General features: G+C 45.7%; 1 protein-coding gene across 1 annotated transcript in view; it reads right to left on the minus strand.

The window, feature by feature from the left end:
* Mybl2 (MYB proto-oncogene like 2) overlaps positions 1-21,629 on the minus strand; it is a 36,488-nt gene that overhangs the window by 7,725 nt on the left and 7,134 nt on the right. The window contains exons 4-9 of the mRNA XM_057781178.1: positions 20,281-20,373; positions 18,295-18,515; positions 13,818-13,977; positions 4,169-4,462; positions 2,261-2,677; positions 1,327-1,466 (exon numbers count right to left, since the gene is read on the minus strand). Coding sequence (XP_057637161.1) covers positions 1,327-1,466; positions 2,261-2,677; positions 4,169-4,462; positions 13,818-13,977; positions 18,295-18,515; positions 20,281-20,373 — 1,325 coding nt within the window. The remainder of the gene's footprint in view (positions 1-1,326; positions 1,467-2,260; positions 2,678-4,168; positions 4,463-13,817; positions 13,978-18,294; positions 18,516-20,280; positions 20,374-21,629) is intronic.

Raw genomic sequence — 21,629 nt, forward strand, 5'->3', positions numbered from 1 at the left:
TACCCCCAAACACAGGATGCATGAAATAAAGCTTTTGGCAACAAAACTCCAATTTGGAAATTTAAGTCTAGAATGTCTTGCAAAGAATCTTTGAAAGAGATAAGAATATCACAAGAATTTGTGATAGTATCTGCATTTAAAGTTAAAGTGTGTTTTCCATCTCTGGTCAAAACGGAACAGCAAGAATCAGATACACCCTCTCACCAACAGAAGGCAGATAGATGAACAGTTGAGTGAGGGGGACTTGTGACGCTGGGCAATTGGGGAAAGTAATCCCTGAGTCCATGGCTATTCCAGTTAGCTATCTATCTCTTAAGCACAAAACAGGAAGAGGACATCCAGGCAAAGCCTAGCAGTCACATGAGCTGCATACAGCGACATACAGGCCTAAGAATGTCACTTATTATCATCAGCCTTTTTTATTGAGATGCAGTCTCATTACTAGCTTAGAAAGGTCTGCAACTTGGTCTGTAGACCAGGCTGGCCTTGAACTCGGAGGTGCACTGGCCTCCTAGTGCTGGGATTAAAGGCAGCGCCAGCGCCCCACCACCGACCAGCAAAAAGACCCACTCAGCTGTACCATAAAACAAAATGTAAAATACAGAAATACAAAATTATACAGCAGTAAATTCTACAACACAGGTCTCTAACCACAGAAGGAAAAGGCCAGGCCTGCCATAGTTCAGCATCCCTGTTAAAGGGCTCAGATGGAAAGTCCAGGTTCTCATTTGAATGCAAGAACTACTTCTCACAAGACTATCATTATTAGACTGAGTGATTTCTAACCAATGGATTTTAATAAATTGCTTTTGAAAAGTCATCATTACCTTGTGCAAAATTCCTGAACCAGTTCCTTGAACAGACTGTAATGCCTCTGCAGCCAAACCAATGAATAGAGCAAGAAAGGAACCCTCCTCCACCTGGAATTCCATCATGCCACAAGAGGGAGTGGGCATACCATAAAAGCCCTCCCTCACAGCAGGCTGAGGACAAACACAATCACAGAGCTCTTGGCTCCTGAGGCATACAGAGCCCAGGGGCACTTTTGGTTCAAACAACTCTGATCCATACTTGATGCTTATCAAAGGAGGGAAAATACTAGGTTTTTTTTGGTGTGTGTGTGTGTGTGTGTATGTGTGTGTGTGTATGTGTGTGTGTGTACACTGTTTCTGAGATCCAGGACTATCAAGTTAAAAATAAAATAAAAGGGGAAAAGAAGGAAAAAGAACAGGCTATTCAGACAAGGACCAAGAGGTTGGCAGCTACGCCCCAGGATGAGAGCGCCTCCCTGTTGCCCAGGTGGACAGGTGTCAGTGTGGCACTCACGATGGATACTTCTGATGCAGGGGTGTCTTATCCCTGTGCAAGGGTGTGGTGACCACCACCTTCTGGCTGCACACTGGAGTGGACGTCAGTGAAGGGCTCTCTAGCTCCAGGGTATCCTGTTTGTTCCAGAAGTTCAGAAACTGTCAGGGAAGAGTTAGAACATGTGACAAGATGAAGCCTTTGACGGACAGGAATAGACCCTTAGACAGCACTCCCCATGTCTGTTCTGTGAGGTTGAGGTCTTGTCCTGACCTGTAGGACACCAGCAAAGACTTCTTTCAACAAGTATGACTCAGCCCTTCTGTCTTCCCTGTATTACCCAGTCAGGTCCTATAGCATTCTCAATGCAAGAAATTCCTCTATCCCTGTGAAAGTCCCCCTGGATCCATAGTTATCAACTTGATGGTGTTTGCAATCACCATGGGAACAAACCTCTGGGCATGTCTGCAAGGGATTCTTCTAGACTAGGTTAAATGAAATGGGGACAACACACCCTACTGTGGGCAGTGCCAGTCCACAGGCTGGGAACTTGGACTGAATAGCAAGGAAAAAGGGAGTCAAACGTCATCATTCTGCCTTCGGCTCCTGCTGCCACGGCGTCCTTGCCACTGTCGCCAAGATAAAGCTGTCCTTTCCTCAGTTGCTTTCACCAAGTATTCTGATGAAATGCAGCAACAGGACAAGTGACTAAATCCTTACTAGCTTCATTCCCAGCAGCACTTCACTTTATCCCCTATCTGGATCTTTTATAACGCAGAGTGGAAGCTTCATCAGGGCAGGGCCAGGTCTGGTGCTCACTTAGCACTGAGTCCCTAGCACTGAGCACAGGGAGATACTCAGTGAATACTGATTATCCAATGTGTACTGTGCCAGACCCCACCGGGCACTGGGTGTTTTATCTATGCAATCAAGGCAGTCAGAGGGACCCACACACCTGGGAAGGAGAGAACGGAAGGGTTTTGACAGGTGTGCTCTTCGGGGTAAGACTGTTACAAGAGTCCAGGAAGGACAGGCTGGCACTGTTTTCTGTGACAGGTGACAGGGCCACACGCCGTTTCTTCTGTCGCTTGAGCACTGAGGGTGGTGTGCCAATGCCTGAGCCTCCAACCTCAGTGCTGGGGGAAATGGGGATCAGCTCCCCCCGGCTGCTCCGGCTCAGGTCTGAAATAGTGTGGCCATCAAGCCGATACTCAGTCATGCTGGGCCCCGGTGTGGTAGTCTCGTGGGATGACAGTGCCTGTTCTTGCTGCTGTGATGTCTGGGGTTGCACTGGGCTGCTGTTGACACTGCCCTCAGCAGATGGTTCTTCAGGAAGATCAAATTTACTCAAGTCACACCAAGCATCAGGGTCCTGCCAGAAAGGGAGGGTATAAAGTCCTAATACAGTAGAACTTCATTCATTACATGAAAATATACCAATGTCAAAATTGGTCCCTTATCCCTGGGATCAGTCATTACCACTTACATTCATTTCCTCAATGCTCTATGTATTATACTGCAGCTTGAAAAGGATGCTTGCCAATAAACAGTTTTACAATCCCTTAGCAACCTGCTAGAATACATGACTTTTTTTCTTATTAATTCATTGCATTTATTTATATGTGAGTGTCAAGGACAACTTGAAGGAGTTAGTCCTCTCTTTCTGCCACGTGAGTCCTCTGGATTGAACTCAGATGGTTGGGCTTGGTGGCAAGTGCCTCTATCTGCTGAGCCATCTCACTGGCCCCCTTTCCTGCTATCACATTAAAGAACCCGTGCTAAGCTCCAAAGAGTATATGAGAATCACCAGTCCTCATCTTTACCCAAAGGCGTCTAGAAACAGAAGGTTCCACTTTGATCCTGAAAGTGTGGCCCTGAGATAGAGCCCACTTGCATGCTGTGGTTCTTGGGACTTGCTGGAGCCAGAGGCAGCTTATTCCTGAGAGTAGAAACTAGCTTGCAGCTAGGCTGACCTCAGATCCTGATTTCTCAGAGATCAGAGGTCCAGGAAACTGATGGCATCTTGGAGCTAAGAAGCATATCCTGCAGGAATGCCTGGGGAGGATGCTGGATGGGATGGACAGTGGTTTTACAGATCCTTTCCCTGATCTTCACCACTCCCGGTAGAGAGTCTGAGGTCTGAGTCAGTCAGGACTTAACTCCTAGCTGATATAGCCTGAAGCTGGCTATCACATCAAAAGGGTGGCCCCAGCCACAAGCTCTCAGGCAATGTCACTGTTTAGCTATTTTCTCAGAAATGACACATTCCCTCCTAGAGGAAAGTTACAAGAGCTGCAAGGCCCCTTCCCACAGTTACAGAGCTGTAAATAACTGCTGGTGAAGATGAGACTCCGCCCTGAGGGCTGCATACAATCTGGGTGCTGCAGGGATACTGCCTGTGAGTATGTCGCTCATGCTAGTCAGCTTACTAGTGATGCAGCCGTCTTGTGGAGTTACGGGATACCCACGATCCTCTAGGCATCACCTGCTATAGCTGTGTGGGATCGGTCTGTCCTTGGTGCCATACCTGAGGTAAACAGGCATTTGCTTGTCTCCACACAAGGAGCACAACCTACGATACCTAGGGCAGTAATCATAGCATGGCCTAGGGTGAGCAGCCAAACCCACTGGCTGAGCAGTCGTAACTCCTGGCACTTCCAGGCCCGTCTCCAGCGAGACCAATTTGGCACCCTCTCTAAGAATATTTTTCATCCCATTCCATGCTGTAGGGCAAGGACTGCAATGACCTCACTAGAGTCCCCAGCCTGGTCAGGGCTGTGCAACCTCCATCAATCAATAAATGCAAGGAGAGTGGTGGAGGGAAAAAGGCAAGTTCACAAGAGAAGTGTTGGGCCCAACATACCGACTCAATCAAGTCCAGGGCTTCCGAGAGGCTGGACCCTACAGCAGGGATAAGGAGGTTTGCCGCCTCCACCACCCATTTGTAGGGCAGGCTCGTTTCTGGCGAGGGGGAGTCCTCTTGATATTCACGCTTGAGGTGCTCCAGGGGCTCTGGGGTGTGCACTTCGCCCAGATCAGCAGGTACAGGCTCATGTTCCTGTTTAGCACAAGCAGCAGCTGCGGCGGCCTCCTCCTCACTGCTCTCCTCTTCCTTCACAGCAGAGGGCGCCAGCGGCCAGCCAGCCATAAGACTTCCCTGTCAGATCCAAGGGCACACTGTACATTTTCGTTGAAATAGACAATGCTGTAAGTTTCTATCTAAAAACACATAACCCAAATCAAAGATAAAGGAAGCTCAGATGACCAGAAATTGCAAGACATTCCGATTGTACTGCATATTTGAAAAATATCAAGATGACATAGGCTAATGAGACTTACGGAAAAATAACTAATCCTGGACTATTCACAGGAAAAGCGGAACATGGACTACACAGAAGAGAGAGGTCCTGAAACAATGCTGGGCATGGCAGCACTTGTCATTCCAGAACTTGAAAGGCCAAGGCGAAATGACCACAAGTTACATAGTGAGAATTCCACAACACCATGGGCTACAGAGGTGGCTCAGCAAATAAAGGTGCCTGCAGCTAGGCAGACAACATGAGTTTGACCCATAAGATCCACACGGTAGAGAAAACAGACGCTATCCTGACTTACACACACACACACACACACACATCATGGTACTTGCACACACAAACACACAGACACAGTTTTTAAAGCAACAAAAATGTCTTTAAAGCAAGCAAACAAAGCAATCCATTATGGACACACATTTGTTTTGTGGTTTGGTCTTTTTCCCCAAAAACCAGGTTTCCGGGGTCTGTGTAACAGCCCACATGGAGACTGCCTGACTCTGCTTCCTGAGTGCTGGGATTAAAAGTGTGGACCACCATGCCCGGCCACACATACTCACTTGTTTGTTAAAGTTGTTTTTTAAAGCAAGCAAACAAAAACAAATCGTTACCACCACAAGGCTCAGAATCAATGTGGAAGTCCCTGAATTAGAAACAGACATACCTTAAAATACAAAAAAGGAGTAAGAAAGATAGAAAGAAACAGATATACCGAGCGGCCGGGCGATGGTGGCGCACGCCTTTAATCCCAGCACTCGGGAGGCAGAGGCAGGCGGATCTCTGTGAGTTCGAGACCTAGTTCCAGGACAGGCTCCAAAGCCACAGAGAAACCCTGTCTCGAAAAACCAAAAAAAAAAAAAAAAAAAAACAGATATACCAAGCGTAAGTGAATGCCCTTATTTTGAGAAATACAAGCTGAAGCATAGAGCATTCGGGGGATAAAAATGTAGTAACTCCCGGTTTTTCTTTCTTTTTCGAGGCAGGATTTCTATGCAGTCCCAATTGGCTTGTAAATCTCTAACTAGACCAACCAGTCTCAGTCTCCAGGGTGCTGAGACGCTGAGACTACAGGTGTGGGCTAGCCCTAGATAAAGTATTACTGAGTAATACAGTAAGTTAATGCAAGTCTGGCAAATGGGAAAAATGAGCTAAGCCTTGGAGCTGCAGGTCTGTGGGAGGGTGCTTATCTGGCACAGGCAAGGCTCTTTGAGAATGGGACAGGAATGGAACCAATCCCAAGTACACATGGAAACTCCTAGCGCCAGCCCTGAAACGCTTCTGGATGTTTATCCCAACACTGTGACCAAAAAAAAAAAAAAAAAAAAAAAAAAAAAAAATAGAAATTGAGGAAAATCCTTCACAGGAATAATTCTCAAAGCAGAACCTAGTAAATGAGCCCTGCTCACAATTCCCACAAATTCAAGGCTAGGCTAGTCTACATAAGACCTGCTCAAAAAGCAAATGCTGGGCTAGCACTGGCTGCCACGTCTGATGATCTGTGTTTGATTGTTGGGATCCATGGTAGGAGAGAATTGCAAGTTGTTTTTCACCTCTCCCTGCACAGTGGTATGCGCACTCCGTCCCCAACATACACATGCACAAGATAAACAAATGTAATAAAAAACTGAAAATAAGGGGGCTAGAGGGGTGGTTCAGGGGTTAAGGGCACTGACTCTTCTTCCAGAGGACCCAGGTTCAGTTTCCAGCATCCACATGACAGTTCACAACTGTTTGTAACTTTAGGATCCAACACTCTCACACAGACATACATACAGGCAAAACAACATCAGTGCACATACAATATAAATTATTTTAAAACATGAAAACAAAAGCAAACAAACAAACAAACAAACAAAAAAGCATCTGGAGAGGAATGAATGAGACAAAGGTTGAACTGATCTATGCTCTGGACCCTGTGGGGCTCACCCCAACCCAGCAAGACCAGCACTTCAGACAACACTCCAGTGTCAAAGGAAGAAAGGTGTGCCAATAAACTGACTCCCAGCAGAGCAGAGTCTTTAGCGGCACCATGTCCCCTCATGCTCTGGCCTCCCTTGAATATTCTTTCTTTCCCTCAGAAATCTCAAGTTGAAAGCATACTGCTTAGACATGCAAGAAACTGCCAGAAGCAGACTTCTTTGGTGAGGGAACCTCCAGGGAGCTAGGACTAGAGACGCCCTGACACGTTCTTCCATCTTTCTCTGCAATTTCAATTTCATATCCTATCCCTCTACAAAGCTGCATCTGACATCAGGGGATCAGATTCCCAGAAGTTGGAACCCCAAAAATTTGAGGCAAAAACGTGCTGTAACTCTCGAGCAGGACGGTGTAGAGCTAGAACAAGCAAGTTCCCTCCAGGCAGTAAGAGGGGTACAAGACAGTCATATCTGTCAGTAACCATCTCAGATCAAGACAGCACAAGACAAATGGGGGAGGGGGCTGCTCACACTGTCATTTTTGTCTCCAATCTTTTTGAGACAGAGTTTCTCTGAGTAACATGGCTGTCCTGGAACTTGCTCTGTAGACCAGGCTGGCCTTGAATTTACAGAGATCCGCCTGCCTCTGCCTCTGGGATTAAAGGCGTGAGTTGCGACTGCCTGGCCCTGCAATCTCAATTTTTAAAAAGTAAATCAGTTTTTTTGACTTTTTATAGTTAAGATCAAGTGTAAAAAACAAATTATTAGAGTGATGGCTGTTCTTAGTTATCAACTTGACTACATCTGGAATTAACTAAACCCAAGCAGCTGGATACACCTGTGAAGGATTTTTCTTAATGAAGTCATTTGAAGTGGGTAGAATAACTTTTAACCCTTTATCTGGACCACACCTTCTGCTGACAAGAAGGAGGAAACGTTTGCTCTTTACCTACTTGCTCTCACTCACTGGCAAGTTCATTCTGCTGTAAATGAAGACATCCAGCAGTGGGACCTGAAAACTACTGGATTCTTGGACCTTCTGCTGGTAGACAGCCATTGTTGGACTAGCTGGACTGGACCACAGCCTGTAAGTCACTCTAATAACCCTCTCACTATACTTATAGATAGACAGACTCCTTCTAAGTTCTGTTCCTCTAGAAAATCCTATTACAGCTTTTGGTATCAGAAATGGTTCTAGAACAAGAGAAGTATGAGGATGAATTTTTTGTTCTTTGGTTTTTCAAGACAGGATTTATCGTGTAACAGCCCTAGCTGTCCTGGAATTAGCTCTGTAGACCAGGCTGGCCTTGAACTCACAGAAATCTTCCTGTCTCTGCCTTAGAGTGCTGGGATTAAAGGTGTGTACCACCACAGCCTGGAAAGGAAGAATTTTTAAAAGTATCTGAATAGGCTTTCAAATTTGCCAACATCTACATGAGTTACTGAAATCTCTCCTAGAAGTTCAGAAGGTATTGAAAGCCCATGGTGTGCACTACTTTACAAACTTGAGGAGACAAATGCATTTAATTCTTCTGATTCACCAATAGCAAGAGACAATGGATTTGGAGATTATAAATAAGCAAAATGATGATGGTGGTTGGTTGTTCTTAACATCTCTAGATAAACTGACAAAGGAAAAGAATGTGCTCCGTTCTGTGTCAAAATTAAACTAACATCTCAGGATTTAGTAATGGACAAAGATGAACTAAGTGGTGAAACTGATTAACTCCTGATGTACATAGTCTAAAACAGTGGTTCTCAACCTCCCTAACGCTTTGATCCTTCAATATAGTTTGTCAATATTGTGGTAACCCCCAACCACAAAATTATTTTTGTTGCTATTTCATGACTGTAATTTTGCTACTTTTATGAATAGTAATATAAATAGCTGTGTTTTCTGATCGTCTTAGATGACCCCCGTGAAAGCTCACCCTCCCCAAGGGCTCTCCAACCACAGATTGAGAACCACTGGTCAAAAGGTTTCTCAGTATAATCTTGCTTACTTCTCTCCAGCAGCTACAGAACTCAAGCTGTGGAAAACCAAGCAAAAGCAAGCCATCACTATAATGGCCAAATTACGAAGAAAATTCTGAAATTTTCAAGTCCCAGCCTTGGAGGGTATCCACAGTTAAAGTAAGGTAAAGAATTCAAGTCCCAGCCTTGGAGGTTGTTCATAGTAGAAGTAAGGTAAAGAATTCAAGACCCAGTCTTGGAGGGCATTCACAGTAGAAGTAAGGTCATTAATAGGTAAACAATGGGATCCATAACTTGGAATGGGAATGTGTGGGAGGACCAGAGTAAGGCTGAAAGCTTTGAGCCCTCAGATTCTCAAGAGCTCATCTCACCTCAAGGAGGAGTCTCTCCACCATCAGCAGAAGATGTACTACACCCAATACCCCCTAAAATACTGTCTTTTCACCTTTGACTAAGGAAATTAATCCTTAATTGTCAGCTAAACCAGCAGTGACTTTCCCTAAAGAAGATGCCAGGCAAGACAATACTGGTGATATCCCTTGGGGCGCACCAATAGTTGCCTCTAGACCTATAGTCATACTAAGGCTAAGCAGGCTCCTAGAGAGGAGAGAGAAAGCGTAGTTCACAAGAAGGTATGCTATACTATTTAAGAGTGTAATGAGTTTGTTAAGTAGAGTTTTATTATAGCAGAAGTCTGGGGAGTATGTGGGAATGGATTTTAAGGGTATGGATAACAGAGAAAGAAATATAAAACTTGATCAGGCTGAGTTTATTGCTACAGGTCAATTGGATGAAGATTCTAAGTTTAATATGGGAACTTCACAATTCAAGGGGGGGGTTGGCTGAACATTTGTCAGAAGATGGCCTACTGAAAAGGAATTGGAGGTACCTGACATCCCTAGCTTTGTGTTGACAGGGTTTTAAGGCTCAGGAAAATTGCAATACGTGAGTGGGTACAATGTGTAAAACCTAATCCTCCACCATGGGAAAAGCCAGAAGACATGCCCTTCACTACACTCCTATAAGATGCAAATGGTGAAGGGGCACCAGCATATTTGAAGAACTTTGTTGTCACCCTTTTTCTTGTGCCAGACCTTAAGGTTGGAGTTGCTACTGCTCAGCTGGATGAATTAAATACAATAGGTTTAATTGGGTCCTGAGGAAGCAGGGTCAGGTGGCATCACTGAATCACCAAAGACAAGCTAGTCATAGTTATTGTAATAGGCAGCATAGACAAATAGTCTATGACCAGGCCGGGCGGTGGTGGTGCACGCCTTTAATCCCAGCACTCAGGAGGCAGAGGCAGGCAGATCTCTGTGAGTTCAAGGCCAGTCTGGTCTGCAAGAGCTAGTTCCAGGGCAGGTTCGAAAGCTACAGAGAAATCCTGTCTAGAAAAACAAAAAACAAACAAACAAAAAAGTCATATGACCATAAAGGTCAGTACATAAAATGCTGATTGGTCAGTAGCCAGGCAGGAAGTATAGGCGGGGCAACCAGAACAGATTTCTGGGAAGAAGAGTCAGCCGCAGTCATCACCCAGATGCAGCAGGAGCAAGATGAGACTGTGTCACTGATAAAAGGTACCAAGCCATGTGGCTAACACATAAGAATTATGGGTAAGATATAAGAGTTAATAAGAAGCCTAAGCTAATAGGCCAACCAGTTTATAATTAATGTAGACCTCTGTGTGTTTCTTAGGGACTGAACGGCTGCAGGACTGGGCAGGACAGAAATCTTTGTCAACAAGATGGAAAATAAATCCAAACAAAATTCAAAAGCTTTCTAACTCAATGAAATTCTAAGAAATCTAGTGGTGTGTGTGGTGGTGGCATACAGAAATTAGTGCCACCTTTTAAGGTAAAGGATAAGTTATTGCACCAGGCTCCTCATACCGCCAAAGAAAGAAACAAGATTAGTGGGGGCCTCTCTGGATTCTAGAGACAACACCTTCCCCACCTGGGTCTCTGGCCTATATACCCAGAGACTCTGAAAGCTGCTAGCTTTGACTGGGGCATGGAACAGGAGAAGGTTCTTCAACAGGTCCAAGCTGCTGTGCAGACTGCTCTACCACTTGGACCACATGATCCAGCAGACCTGATGGCTACCTGAGGTGTCAGTGGCAGATAAGAATACTGTCTGGAGTCTTTGGTAAGCTCCTATAAGTGAATCACATTAGAGACCTTAGGGATTTGGGAGCAAGGCTCCATCATTATCTGCAGATAATTATTGTCCCTTTGAGAGACAGCTCTTGGCCTGCTATTGGGCCTTAGTGGAAGCTGAACGTTTAATAATGGGCCAAGTTACCATGCAACCTGTGCTGCCCATCACAAGCTGGATGTTACCAAGCCATAAAGTAGGACATACACAGCAGCAATTTATTGTCAAATGAAAGTTGTGTGTGTGTGTCTGTGTGTGTATGTATTATGTATATTTGGGCCCACATAGGTCTGAAAGGTACAAGCAAATTTACCAGCAGAAGTTGCCCAATGTCTCCAGTTTCTATTCCTATTACAATGCTGTTTACTGCATGCACCTAGGGGCTCATGGGGCTATATGACTGGTTGACTGATAAAGAGATGACTAGAGTATGGTTTGATATGGGATTCCTTCTATATGCTGTAAATGTGTTTTATTGGCATTGGTTAATAGAGAAGCTGCTTTTGGCCAATGATTTAACAGAATATAGCCAAGCTGGAAAAGATATTTAGAGATAGTAAGCAGAGTCAGGATGATGCCATGTAGCAGCCGCAGGACAGTCGCTGGACACTGGACAGAACCTTACCGGTAGGCCACAACCATATCGTGACACATAGATTAATAGATATGGGTTAATTTAAGATATAAGAGCTAGCTAGAAATATGCATAAACTAATACAACCCCTTTCTGGCACAACCCTGAAAGTCACTGGCGAAGGGAAATCATCATAGTAGGCAGAACTCAGGCAGTACACATGGTCATTCATTTTGTTTGGAAGGAGAAATGACAAGATGCACGACTTAAGTTGATTCATTCATCTAGTGGATTGGCTGGATGGTCAGAGACTTGGAAAGAGCTGACTGGAAAATTGATAAGACAGAAATCTAGGGAAGTATGTGGATAGGGACCTCCAAATGGTGAACTGCCAAGATTAATGCATCTCATGTAAATGCTCATCAAAAGGGGACTTCAGCAGAGGAAGAGTTCAATAATCAAGTAGACAGGATGACTCACTCTTTGAACAATCAATCTCTTTCCCCAGCCATCTCTGTCATTGCACACTGGGTCCATGAACAAAGTGGCCATGGTAGCAGAGATGGGGTTTGTGACAACACGGACTGCCACTTGCCAAGGCTGACCTGGCTATAGGTGCTGCTGAGTGCCAGATATGCCAAGAGCAGAGACCAATGCTGAGCTCCATTTCCTGGAATAACCAGTCAGCAGCCTGGTAGCAGACTGACCACTCTGGACCACTTCCATCCACGGAGAACAATGCTCTGTCCTCACTGTTCTAGCTAAGCCTTTGCCTTTCCTGCATGCTATGCTTCTAACAAAACCATCATCTGTGGACTTACAGAACTCCTTATCTACCCTCATGGTATTCCACACAGTATTGCTTCTGAACAAGGAACTCATGTCACAGCCAGAGAAGTGTGACAGTGTGTCCAATATCATGGAATCCACTGATGTTACCTACCATGTTCCCCACCATCCTGAAGCACCTGGCCTGACAGAAGAATGGAATGGCTTTTTGCGGCAGCCTGGAGAGCTAGGGTTCTCCAGAAGGCTTTGAATCAGCAGGTGGAAAAGGGAATAGTTCTACTCACTATCACCCTTAGTGACCCACTAGAAAATATAAGAATTAGCCAGCCGGGAGATGGTGGCGCACGCCTTTAATCCCAGCACTCGGGAGGCAAAGGCAGGCGGATCTCTGAGTTCGAGACCAGCCTGGTCTACAGAGCTAGTTCCAGGACAGGCTCCAAAGCCACAGAGAAACCCTGTATCGAAAAACCAAAAAAAAAAAAAAAAAAAAAAAAAAAAAAAGAATTAGCCAATAAGAAGCTAGAGCTAATGGGCCAAGCAGTGATTTAATTAATACAGTTTCCGTGTGGTTATTTCGGGAATCTGGGTGGCCAGGAAACAAAGAAGCAGCCTCCTACTACACCTGTCTCAAAGACAAAAAAGAAAGAAAAATGAAAAAAAGGCACCATGAACAAGCTGTCCTCTGACCTCTTCCACATGGGCTCTAGACATGGGACACGTGTACGTAAACATGCCTTCTTTTGGATTTTCGAGACAGGTTTTCTCTGTGTAGTCCTAACTGTCCTGGAACACCCTCTGTAGATCAGGCTGGCCTAGAATTCTCATAGATCTGCCTGCCTCTGCATCCCGAGTGCTAGGGTTAAAGGATTGCGTCACCACCACCTGGCTATAAAAAGGACTTTTTTTTGCTTTTTTGTTTTTCAAGACAGGGTTTCTCTGTGTCACTTTGTTGCCTGCCCTGGAACTAGTTCTTGTAGACCAGGCTGGCCTCGAACTCACAGAGATCCTCTTGCTTCAGGCTCCTGAGTACTGGGATTAAAGGCGTGCGCCACCACCGCCCAGCTTTATAACAAGGATTTTTAAAAATAGCAAGAACACTTTCAGTTTGTAGATAGGAAAGACTTTAAGAAAAAAGTTGGCCGGGCGGTGGTGGCGCACGCCTTTAATCCCAGCACTTGGGAGGCAGAGGCAGGTGGATCTCTGTGAGTTCGAGACCAGCCTGGTCTACAGAGCTAGTTCCAGGACAGGCTCCAAAACCACAGAGAAACCCTGTCTCGAAAAAACAAAACAAAAACAAAACAAAACAAAAAAAAGTTGTTGGGGGCTGGGGAGATGGCTCAGTGGTTAAGAGCATTGCCTGCTCTTCCAAAGGTCCTGAGTTCAATTCCCGGCAACCACATGGTGGCTCACAACCATCTGTAGTGAGGTCTGGTGCCCTCTTCTGGCCTACAAGCATACACACAGACAGAGCGTTGTATACATAATAAATAAATAAATAAATAAATAAATAAATAAATAAATAAATAATTTAAAAAAAGAAAAAAGTTGTTGAATGGGGTAGAAGGCTGAGAACTCCTCCCTAACCCACTTCTTAAAATGTTATCTGACCGCTTTCCTGTCCTGCAGCAAACTAGGACTAGACTGTCACGAAGAAAGCTCTAGAAACATGAAGGCCACCCTCAGACCCCTCAGGAAGGTATTGAGGAGACAGGGTAAGAAAACCAGGGAGTAAAGCCAACAAGCAGCCTGGAATAAAACCCAGAGCCTGAGCCACAGGGGGCCACTCACCTGGCCTTCCACGGGCTGGGCACTCTGGTGACGGTCCTTGTCCTCAAGTTCCAAAAGCAGGTAGACAGGTTTGCAGTCTCTGGACTCGTTTGGGAAGCCTCGTGTGTCTACTTTCCTCTTGATGGTGGAATTCCAGTGATTCTTCACAGCATTGTCCGTCCTGTGGAGAAACCCAGGGTTCCCTGACATGTGGCTCTCGGAGGCACTTGAAGGCTTCCCCCACCCTGCTGCAGCGTATCCCCCATCTCTAAGTGAAGGTTAGAGAATGCGCTCTGAGCATTGTTCGGCTCACTGTTTGTAGCCCTCCAATGGCTTAGCAAATATCCACATATCTCCATGGAATAAGCAAATGAAGGACTGAGTGCAAGCTGGACTGACCCAGAAAGCTTCTCTGATAGCACGTGGGTAGGCCTCACAACAAGGCAGGGCAACAATGCAGGCAAGGTTGTCAGAGTGGCTCAGGGCCAAGCAACCAAGGTGATTGAGGATGGAGGTGAGGCTACTGGTATGTTCAAGGCCAATGTTTCTTGCCCAACCAAGCAATAAGGCAGGCCCTCAAAAGTAACACAAGGGGCTGAAGTTATATTAACAGGCAGTTCAGACTCAAAAGACACTTTATCACCTGGCCTCCTCTTTATTCTTCTTTCCAGGATCACACTTCCATGACAAAGGAAGGACTCAAAACAAAACACAGAAAACAAAAGCAAAGTAGGGACAAGAAAACAGGGAGGGAAGTAGCAGCAGATCAGATTTTAGAAGTTACTGGGAAGTGGAAAGAGGTCAGATGAGTAACAGACAGCCCAGGAATCTAGGAGTCCAAACCAAACTGACCTTACAGGAAGACTAAATAGAATCGGTTCACCCTCAAGGCTCCTCCCAGGGCTTCCCAAAACTCCAGGAGCCCCAAGATTGTAGCAACAGGATTGAATGAGGAGCACAGATAGGCACAGGTTAAGCAGAGCAGCTGTCTGACCTCCAGCTCCTGACTCTGACCTCCAGGCAGGAAGAGATGTTTCCTCTTTAAAAAATAACCCAGTTTGTGTGTTGGGTATAGCTCAGTGCAAGAGCATTTGACTGCAGACATAACCCAGCAACCGTGGCCACAATGGACAAAAACAGGACAGAAACTGGGGCCTCATGGAAATCTGCACCCTGGAGGTGAGATGCCCAATGCCAGGCATCCCAGACAACAGCTCCTTAAAAGAATAAGCTACCTCGAGGAATAAATCATTAATTCTTGGAGCATCCCAAAGGGCCAGCGAACAACAAACCCAGCAGGTAAGCAGCAGCAGTGTGCAGTGGGCTTCACAACAGTGGTTGCCAACTGCTTCCTAACAGCGAAGAGCCAACCACAGATCGGCAATCCTTCAAAGCAAACCTCCTGTATTAACCAATATGGATGGGCAAAACAAAGAGAAAAACACTAGGCCATGGTTCTCAACCGCCCTAATGCTCCGAGCCTTCAGCACAGTTCATGCTGTAGTAATCCCCAACCATGAAATTATTTTCATTGCTACTTCATAGGCAAGCACACAGTGCAGGGAAGGAGTTTGGTTGTTGTTGTTTTTAATCTTTTCATCTTTAAACACAGTATCGAGGGTGAAATAAGTGGCTGCAAACATACATTAAGGATCTGGGTCAGAAAAGGGGTTAGAATTTAGGAAACAAAACTTTTTTTGTTCTTTTTTTTTTCCAAATAGGGTTTTTCTGTGTAACAGTCCTGACTGTCCTGGAACTCGCTCTGTAGATCATGCCTGTTGAGGCTGGCCTCAAACTCACAGCGATCCGCCTGTCTCTGCCTCTCGATTGCTGAGATGAAAGGTGTGCACCACCACCTCCTAGCCAGAAAACAAAACTTCTTAGTTAAAATAATTTCCAAAGGATTGGAGGGTAAAAGCCAAGAAACTTCTGAGAAAGTGATCAAAAAGAAAACAGAGAAAGATGAAAAGATCACGGGATGCTCCCAGTACTCTGAACTAAAATCACTTTCAAACTCTACATATATTCAAATCATCTATTACATACGGGATAAAATTGAGGACTGAGCTTTGGATGCTAATGAAGGATGTGTTCCACTAAAATAAGGACATAAACAAAAAAAACAGAAGGGGTCTAACAGTATGAGAGGGACAACAGAGAAACCCTGTCTCAAGGGAGGATTAAAAAAAAAGAGGCATGACTTTCTCTCTTGCTGTGGGACAATGGTCAGTACTATCACTTGTATTTTAAATAAATGCTGATTGGCCAGTAGCCACGCAGGAAATATAGGCAGGGTGAGCAGGCAGGAAGTAGAGGGCAGGGCAACAAGAACAGGAGAATTCTGGGAAGAAAAAAAGACTCAGCCTGCAGTTGTCACCCAGACACAACAAAGCAAGATGCGACTGTCTCACCAATAAAGGTACCAAGCCACATGGCTAAGACAGACAAGAATTATGGACTAAAATAAGTTATAAAAGTTAATAAGAAGCCCAAGCTACTAAGCCGACCAGTTTATATTGTAGATCTCTGTGTGTTTCTTTGGGACTGAATGACTGCAGGACCGGGTGGGACAGAAACCTCTTTTTTTTTTTTTCTTTTTTTTTTTCTTGCTGATTTTTTTTATTAACTAATTAATTTAATTATTAAAGATTTCTGCCTCTTCCCCGCCACCACCTCCCATTCCCTCCCCCTCCCCCAATCAAGTCTTCCTTCCTCCTCAGCCCAAAGAGCAAGCAGGTTTCTCTGCCCTGTGGGAGGTCCAAGGACCACCCACCTCCATCCAGGTCTATTAAGGTGAGCATCCAAACTACCTGGGCTCCCACAAAGCCATTACGTGCAATAGGATCAAGAACCCATTGCCATTGTTCTTCAGTTCTCAGTAGTCCTCATTGTCTATTATGTTCAGCGAGACCGGTTTTGTCCCATGCTTTTTCAGTCCCCGGCCAGCTGGCCTTGGTGAGTTCCCGATAGATCATCCCCATTGCCTCAGTGTGTGGGTGCACCCCTCGCCGTCCTGAGTTCCTTGCTCGTGCTCACTCTCCTTCTGCTCCTCCTTTGGATCGTGAGACTTCAGTCCAGTGCTCCAATGTTGGTCTCGGACAGAAACCTCTTTAAACATTCTCCATCTCCTGGTTGCTGATGGGACTTCCACCTACCTGTACCATGTTTGTCTTAAACTCTAATAATAAAATTGTCTTTGAGATTAAAAAAACAAAAACACCTGTGAAAGGAGGGCCACATAGAAAGAATAGCCAGAGGAGAAGGAAATATATTCATATACAGTACTCGTGCTTGAATTCTATATTCAAGGCAGTGGTCTAAGTTCTGTTGTCCTAACTAAAAATTGGGGTCACGGGATATAACAGGTATCCTAGTTACCTTTTTTTCCCACCTGAGACAGGATCTCTCTTTGTAGACCTGGCTGGCCTCGAACTCAGAGATCCACCTGCCTCTGCCTCCAAACTGCTAGGATTAAAGGCTGCGCCATAACATCAGGCTGTCCACACCTAGTTAGTTTTAACTAACTACTTGTCATCTGGGAGGCAGAGGAAGGAGGATCTCTGTGAGATCAAGGCCAGTCTGGTCTACAGAGAGTTCCAGGATAGCTAGGGCTATATAAGGACCTTGTCTCAAAGAGGGGGCGGAGGGGGACCAAAGTCTGCTAAGTAAAAGCCTGCAAGTGAGCTAAAGGCAAGCGAGTAAGCAATGTTCCTCCCTGGTTCTGGCTTCAAGTCCTTACTCTACTTCCCTCAACTGTGACCTGAAGTGTAAGCCAAATAAACCCTTCCCTCCCCAATTTGCTTTAGGTCAGTGTTTTATCTCAGCGACAGGAGAACCAGAACAGCTGGATAGAATGGGGCATTGGGGAGGTAAAGAGGGTCAGAGTCCCAGGAAGTTAAGCCTGTGGCTGAAAACCAAGATGAACAACATCACAGGGGCTGAGGAAACAGATGGTCCAGCAGCTAACAGCATGAATCACGCACTCTTCCAGAGGATCCAGATTTGATTCCCAGCACCCATCGGGCAGCTCACAACTGCAACTCTAGTCCTAGGACACCAGCGCCCTCTTCTGGCCTCCTCAGGCACCAGCCAGACATGGTGCAGACACACAAGCAGGCAAAACAATCACACACATAAAAAAATAAAATAATAAAAAAGAACCCAGAGGTGTAATAGTCTTAAGAACAGCGTATCATTCATTAATATGGAGACTGGCTAGGCAGGGTGGTGTATACCCACATTCAGCACTCAGGAGGCCAAGGCCACAAGGTGAAGTTGGCATGTCCCTGTCTCCAAACACAAACAAGATGAGTTTGGGTTAGCAGAAAGTAAGAAATGGGGACAGAAACCGGTGTTTCCACCATACTCCTTGTAACAGGATATAACCTGAGGTGCTGCCTTTTTAGCCCTGCTGAAGAACATGGGATGGCTAACAGTACTCTGGGTCACTCTATCCAGGTTGGGCCTCACTTCCTGGAGCAGAAGACAGCTAGCTCACCTCCCTGGCAGCATCTTGGCGATCTCAGCCCAGCGGTTGCCCAGCACTTTATGGGCCTCGCAGATTATGCGATCTTCCTCCTCGGTCCAGCAGGACTTCTTCACCTCAGGGTTGAGGTGATTGTGCCAGCGCTCGCGGCACTGCTTCCCCAGCCGGCCCTTCAGGTGTTTGGCAATTAGCGTCCACTGTTTTGTGCCATACTTCTTGACCAGCTCAATGACCTTGAAGAAAACATCAGTGAAGGAACTGCCTCTTAATCACCTCCACTCAAGCATCACCAGATCCAGGTGGGTCTCACTTCGCCGGGCTTTAGAGAGCTACAAGCCTGAGAGGTCAGCCCCAATCACACTGTAGTTATTTTATGTCCTCTTGACACTTCTATGGACATCAGGAGGGTAGAGCCCCAAGTCATGGCACCTGCAGCTAGACTTTGGTCTTCAGTCACCTCTCTGAAAGGCTCTTTTGCTCAGAATACAAACCCTAACAGCCACAGTCACCCAGCTAGGCCCTCTTCAATTCCCTTTTTCCCCCAAGACAGGGTTTCTCTGTGTGGCCCTGGCTGACCTGGATCTTGCTCTGTAGACAAGGGTGACCTCAAACTCAGCATGCCTCTGCCTCCTGAATGCTGGAATTAGAGGCCTGCACCACTACTGTCTGGTTCCCTCAATTCTTGAGACACACAGCCACAACCAGGGAAGAGTAAATACTTATAGAAAAAGCAATTTTTGCATGGAAATATTCTATTTCATCTGTGTAACTAAAAATTACAGGGCTTCACTATGTAGACCAGGCTGGCTTTAAACGCTGATCCTTCAGTTTCCACCTTCCCAGGGCTGGGGTTACAGGCGTGTGCCACCATACTCAGTCTGCTGTGACCTAGGTGCAAAGGCAGCTTGCAGGCCAACACCAGGGACATGTACCAGAACTGCAGGAGAGCAGCCCAGGGTGAGCATAGTCTGGAGAATGACAAATCCTTTCTGTGCCTTGGTTTACTCCCCTTTAACATGGAAATCACCCACCTCACGGGACTACAGACACTACAGAAATAAAGCATTGAAAAGCCAAATGTGGGGGCTAGAGAGATGGCTCAGCGGTTAAGAGCACTGATAGTTCTACCAGAGGTCCTGAGTTCAATTCCCAACAACCACATGGTGGCTTACAACCATCTCTAATAAGATCTGTTGCCAACTTCTGGCCTGCAGGGACACATGCAGGCAGAACATTATAAACATAACAAATAAATCTTTAAAAAAAAAAAAAGAAAAAAGCCAAATGTGGCAAACACCTGTAATTCCAGCTCATGAGAGACAGAGACAAGAGCATCAGGAGTTCAAGGCCAGCCTTGGTTACACAGCAAGTTAAAGACCAGTCCAGGCTATCCAAGACCCTGTCTCAAAAACAGAAAAAAAAAAAAAAAAAAACCCTAGAAGGGGTTAGGAGTGGAGGTAAGCTCAGTGGTAGAGAGCTTGCGCAACAAGTAATAGGTTTCACCTGAAGCACCATGAAACAAGGTCTCCAAGTTTTGTGACTGTGTGATATAACCATTATCATAGCATCTGACATATTATCATAGCATCAGTGGCAGCTGCCACTGGCTAAGCAAGCCCCTTCTGTGCACCACACTTAATCTTTCCATGTTTTTTGTGACAGCTAAAGTTAAAAGCCAGGTCATTCATGGGGTAAAGTGGCTACTATAAGCCCAACACTCAGGAGGTTGTGAGTTCAAGGCCTGCTTAGTCTACACAGAAAATATGAGACCAGCCAGGGCTACAAAGCTGGCCTGTATCAAAACACACATACATGTGCGTACACACAAATAAATCCCTGAAGACACTTAGGACTAAAGCGGAGTGGTACAGGGATGTTTAACACACACACACACCTGAAGACACTTAGGACTACAATGGAGTGGTACAGGGATATTTAGACATCTCAGTGCCTGGCAATGGTGAAAGCCTACTGTGTATGCAGCCCTTTGCCACTTACCTTCTGATCTTCCTCTTTGGTCCATGGTCCCTTAACAAGGTCTGGATTTAAAACCCTCAGCCAACGGTACTGGCATTGCTGGTCTGTGCGGTTCTGGGACAGGAAGAGAAATATTGTGGGATCATAAGATTGAACTTTGGTTGAGCCCTGAGCTCAGGGGCCAGGATGCTAGCACACGTCAGATAGCTATGTCTTTTTTTTTTTTTTTGGTTTTTCGAGACAGGGTTTCTCTGTGGTTTTGGAGCCTGTCCTGGAACTAGCTCTTGTAGACCAGGCTGGTCTTGAACTCACAGAGATCCGCCTGCCTCTGCCTCCTGAGTGCTGGGATTAAAAGCGTGCGCCACCACTGCCCGGCAAGATAGCTATGTCTTGTGCCATGCACCCACCACACACCAGAGGCTGACCTACCAGAACAGTGGTGCATTAATTTTGATTGAAAGGATAAACTCAGGCCCTGTGGAAAATAAGTTCCCAACCTCTGAACCTAGCATGTGTGTGGGATGTACTACCTCAAAATCTATAAAAGCTTTGTGGGACTTATTGGCTCCTGCTGTCTTCTCACTTACTTACTTAAGTTTTTCGGGAGGGTTTCTCAGTATCTATGGAGCCAGTCCTAGAATTTGCTCTGTAGACCAGGCTGGCTTCAAATTCACAGAGATTCCCCTGCCTCTGCCTCTAGAGTGCTGGGATTAAAGGCATGCACCATCACCATCTGGCTTATTATTTTTAATGATTTATTTTTATTATATGTGTATTGTGTATTGGTGTTTTGCCTATATGCGTATCTGTGTAAAGGTGTTGGATCCCCTGGAACTGAGTTACAGACAGTTGTGAGCTGCCATATGGGTGCTGGGAATCAAACCAGGGTCCTCTGGAAGAGTTGTCTGTGCTCTTAACCAATGAGCCGTTTCTCTAGTCCCAAATTTTAAAGAGTTCAGACTACAAGGAAGAAAGAGACAAGGAGGGCACAGAGAAGTATGATGATCTAGCCTGAGATGTCTATGGAAGGCCAGCAGTCAAGTGGCAGCCTTGTGCACGATCCTATCTAGATGCCTGCAGTCCTGGGGAGGGCATATAGAGGAAGCGCTCTTCCCTAGATGGCTCTGAATGTTCCGCGTAGTGGTACCAGTCACCTGCGTGGGAGTCTCAGCTTGAAGTCTGCTCAAAGGATGTCTCCCCTCAGTTTCAAGTTCATGGCCCAGAGCTAAGTACCCAGTTGCTCCTGACTTGCAGAAAGAAGAAATGCAAACATGCCTTTGGGCCTAGGACCGAGGACGTGGTAAAGAGCTGCATGGAATCTTCTCACTGGATACCTTCTGGGTTTTTTGTTTTGGTTTGGTTTTGGTTTG

This window comes from Chionomys nivalis, chromosome 9 (assembly GCF_950005125.1).
Source record: "Chionomys nivalis chromosome 9, mChiNiv1.1, whole genome shotgun sequence".
NCBI lineage: Eukaryota > Metazoa > Chordata > Mammalia > Rodentia > Cricetidae > Chionomys > Chionomys nivalis.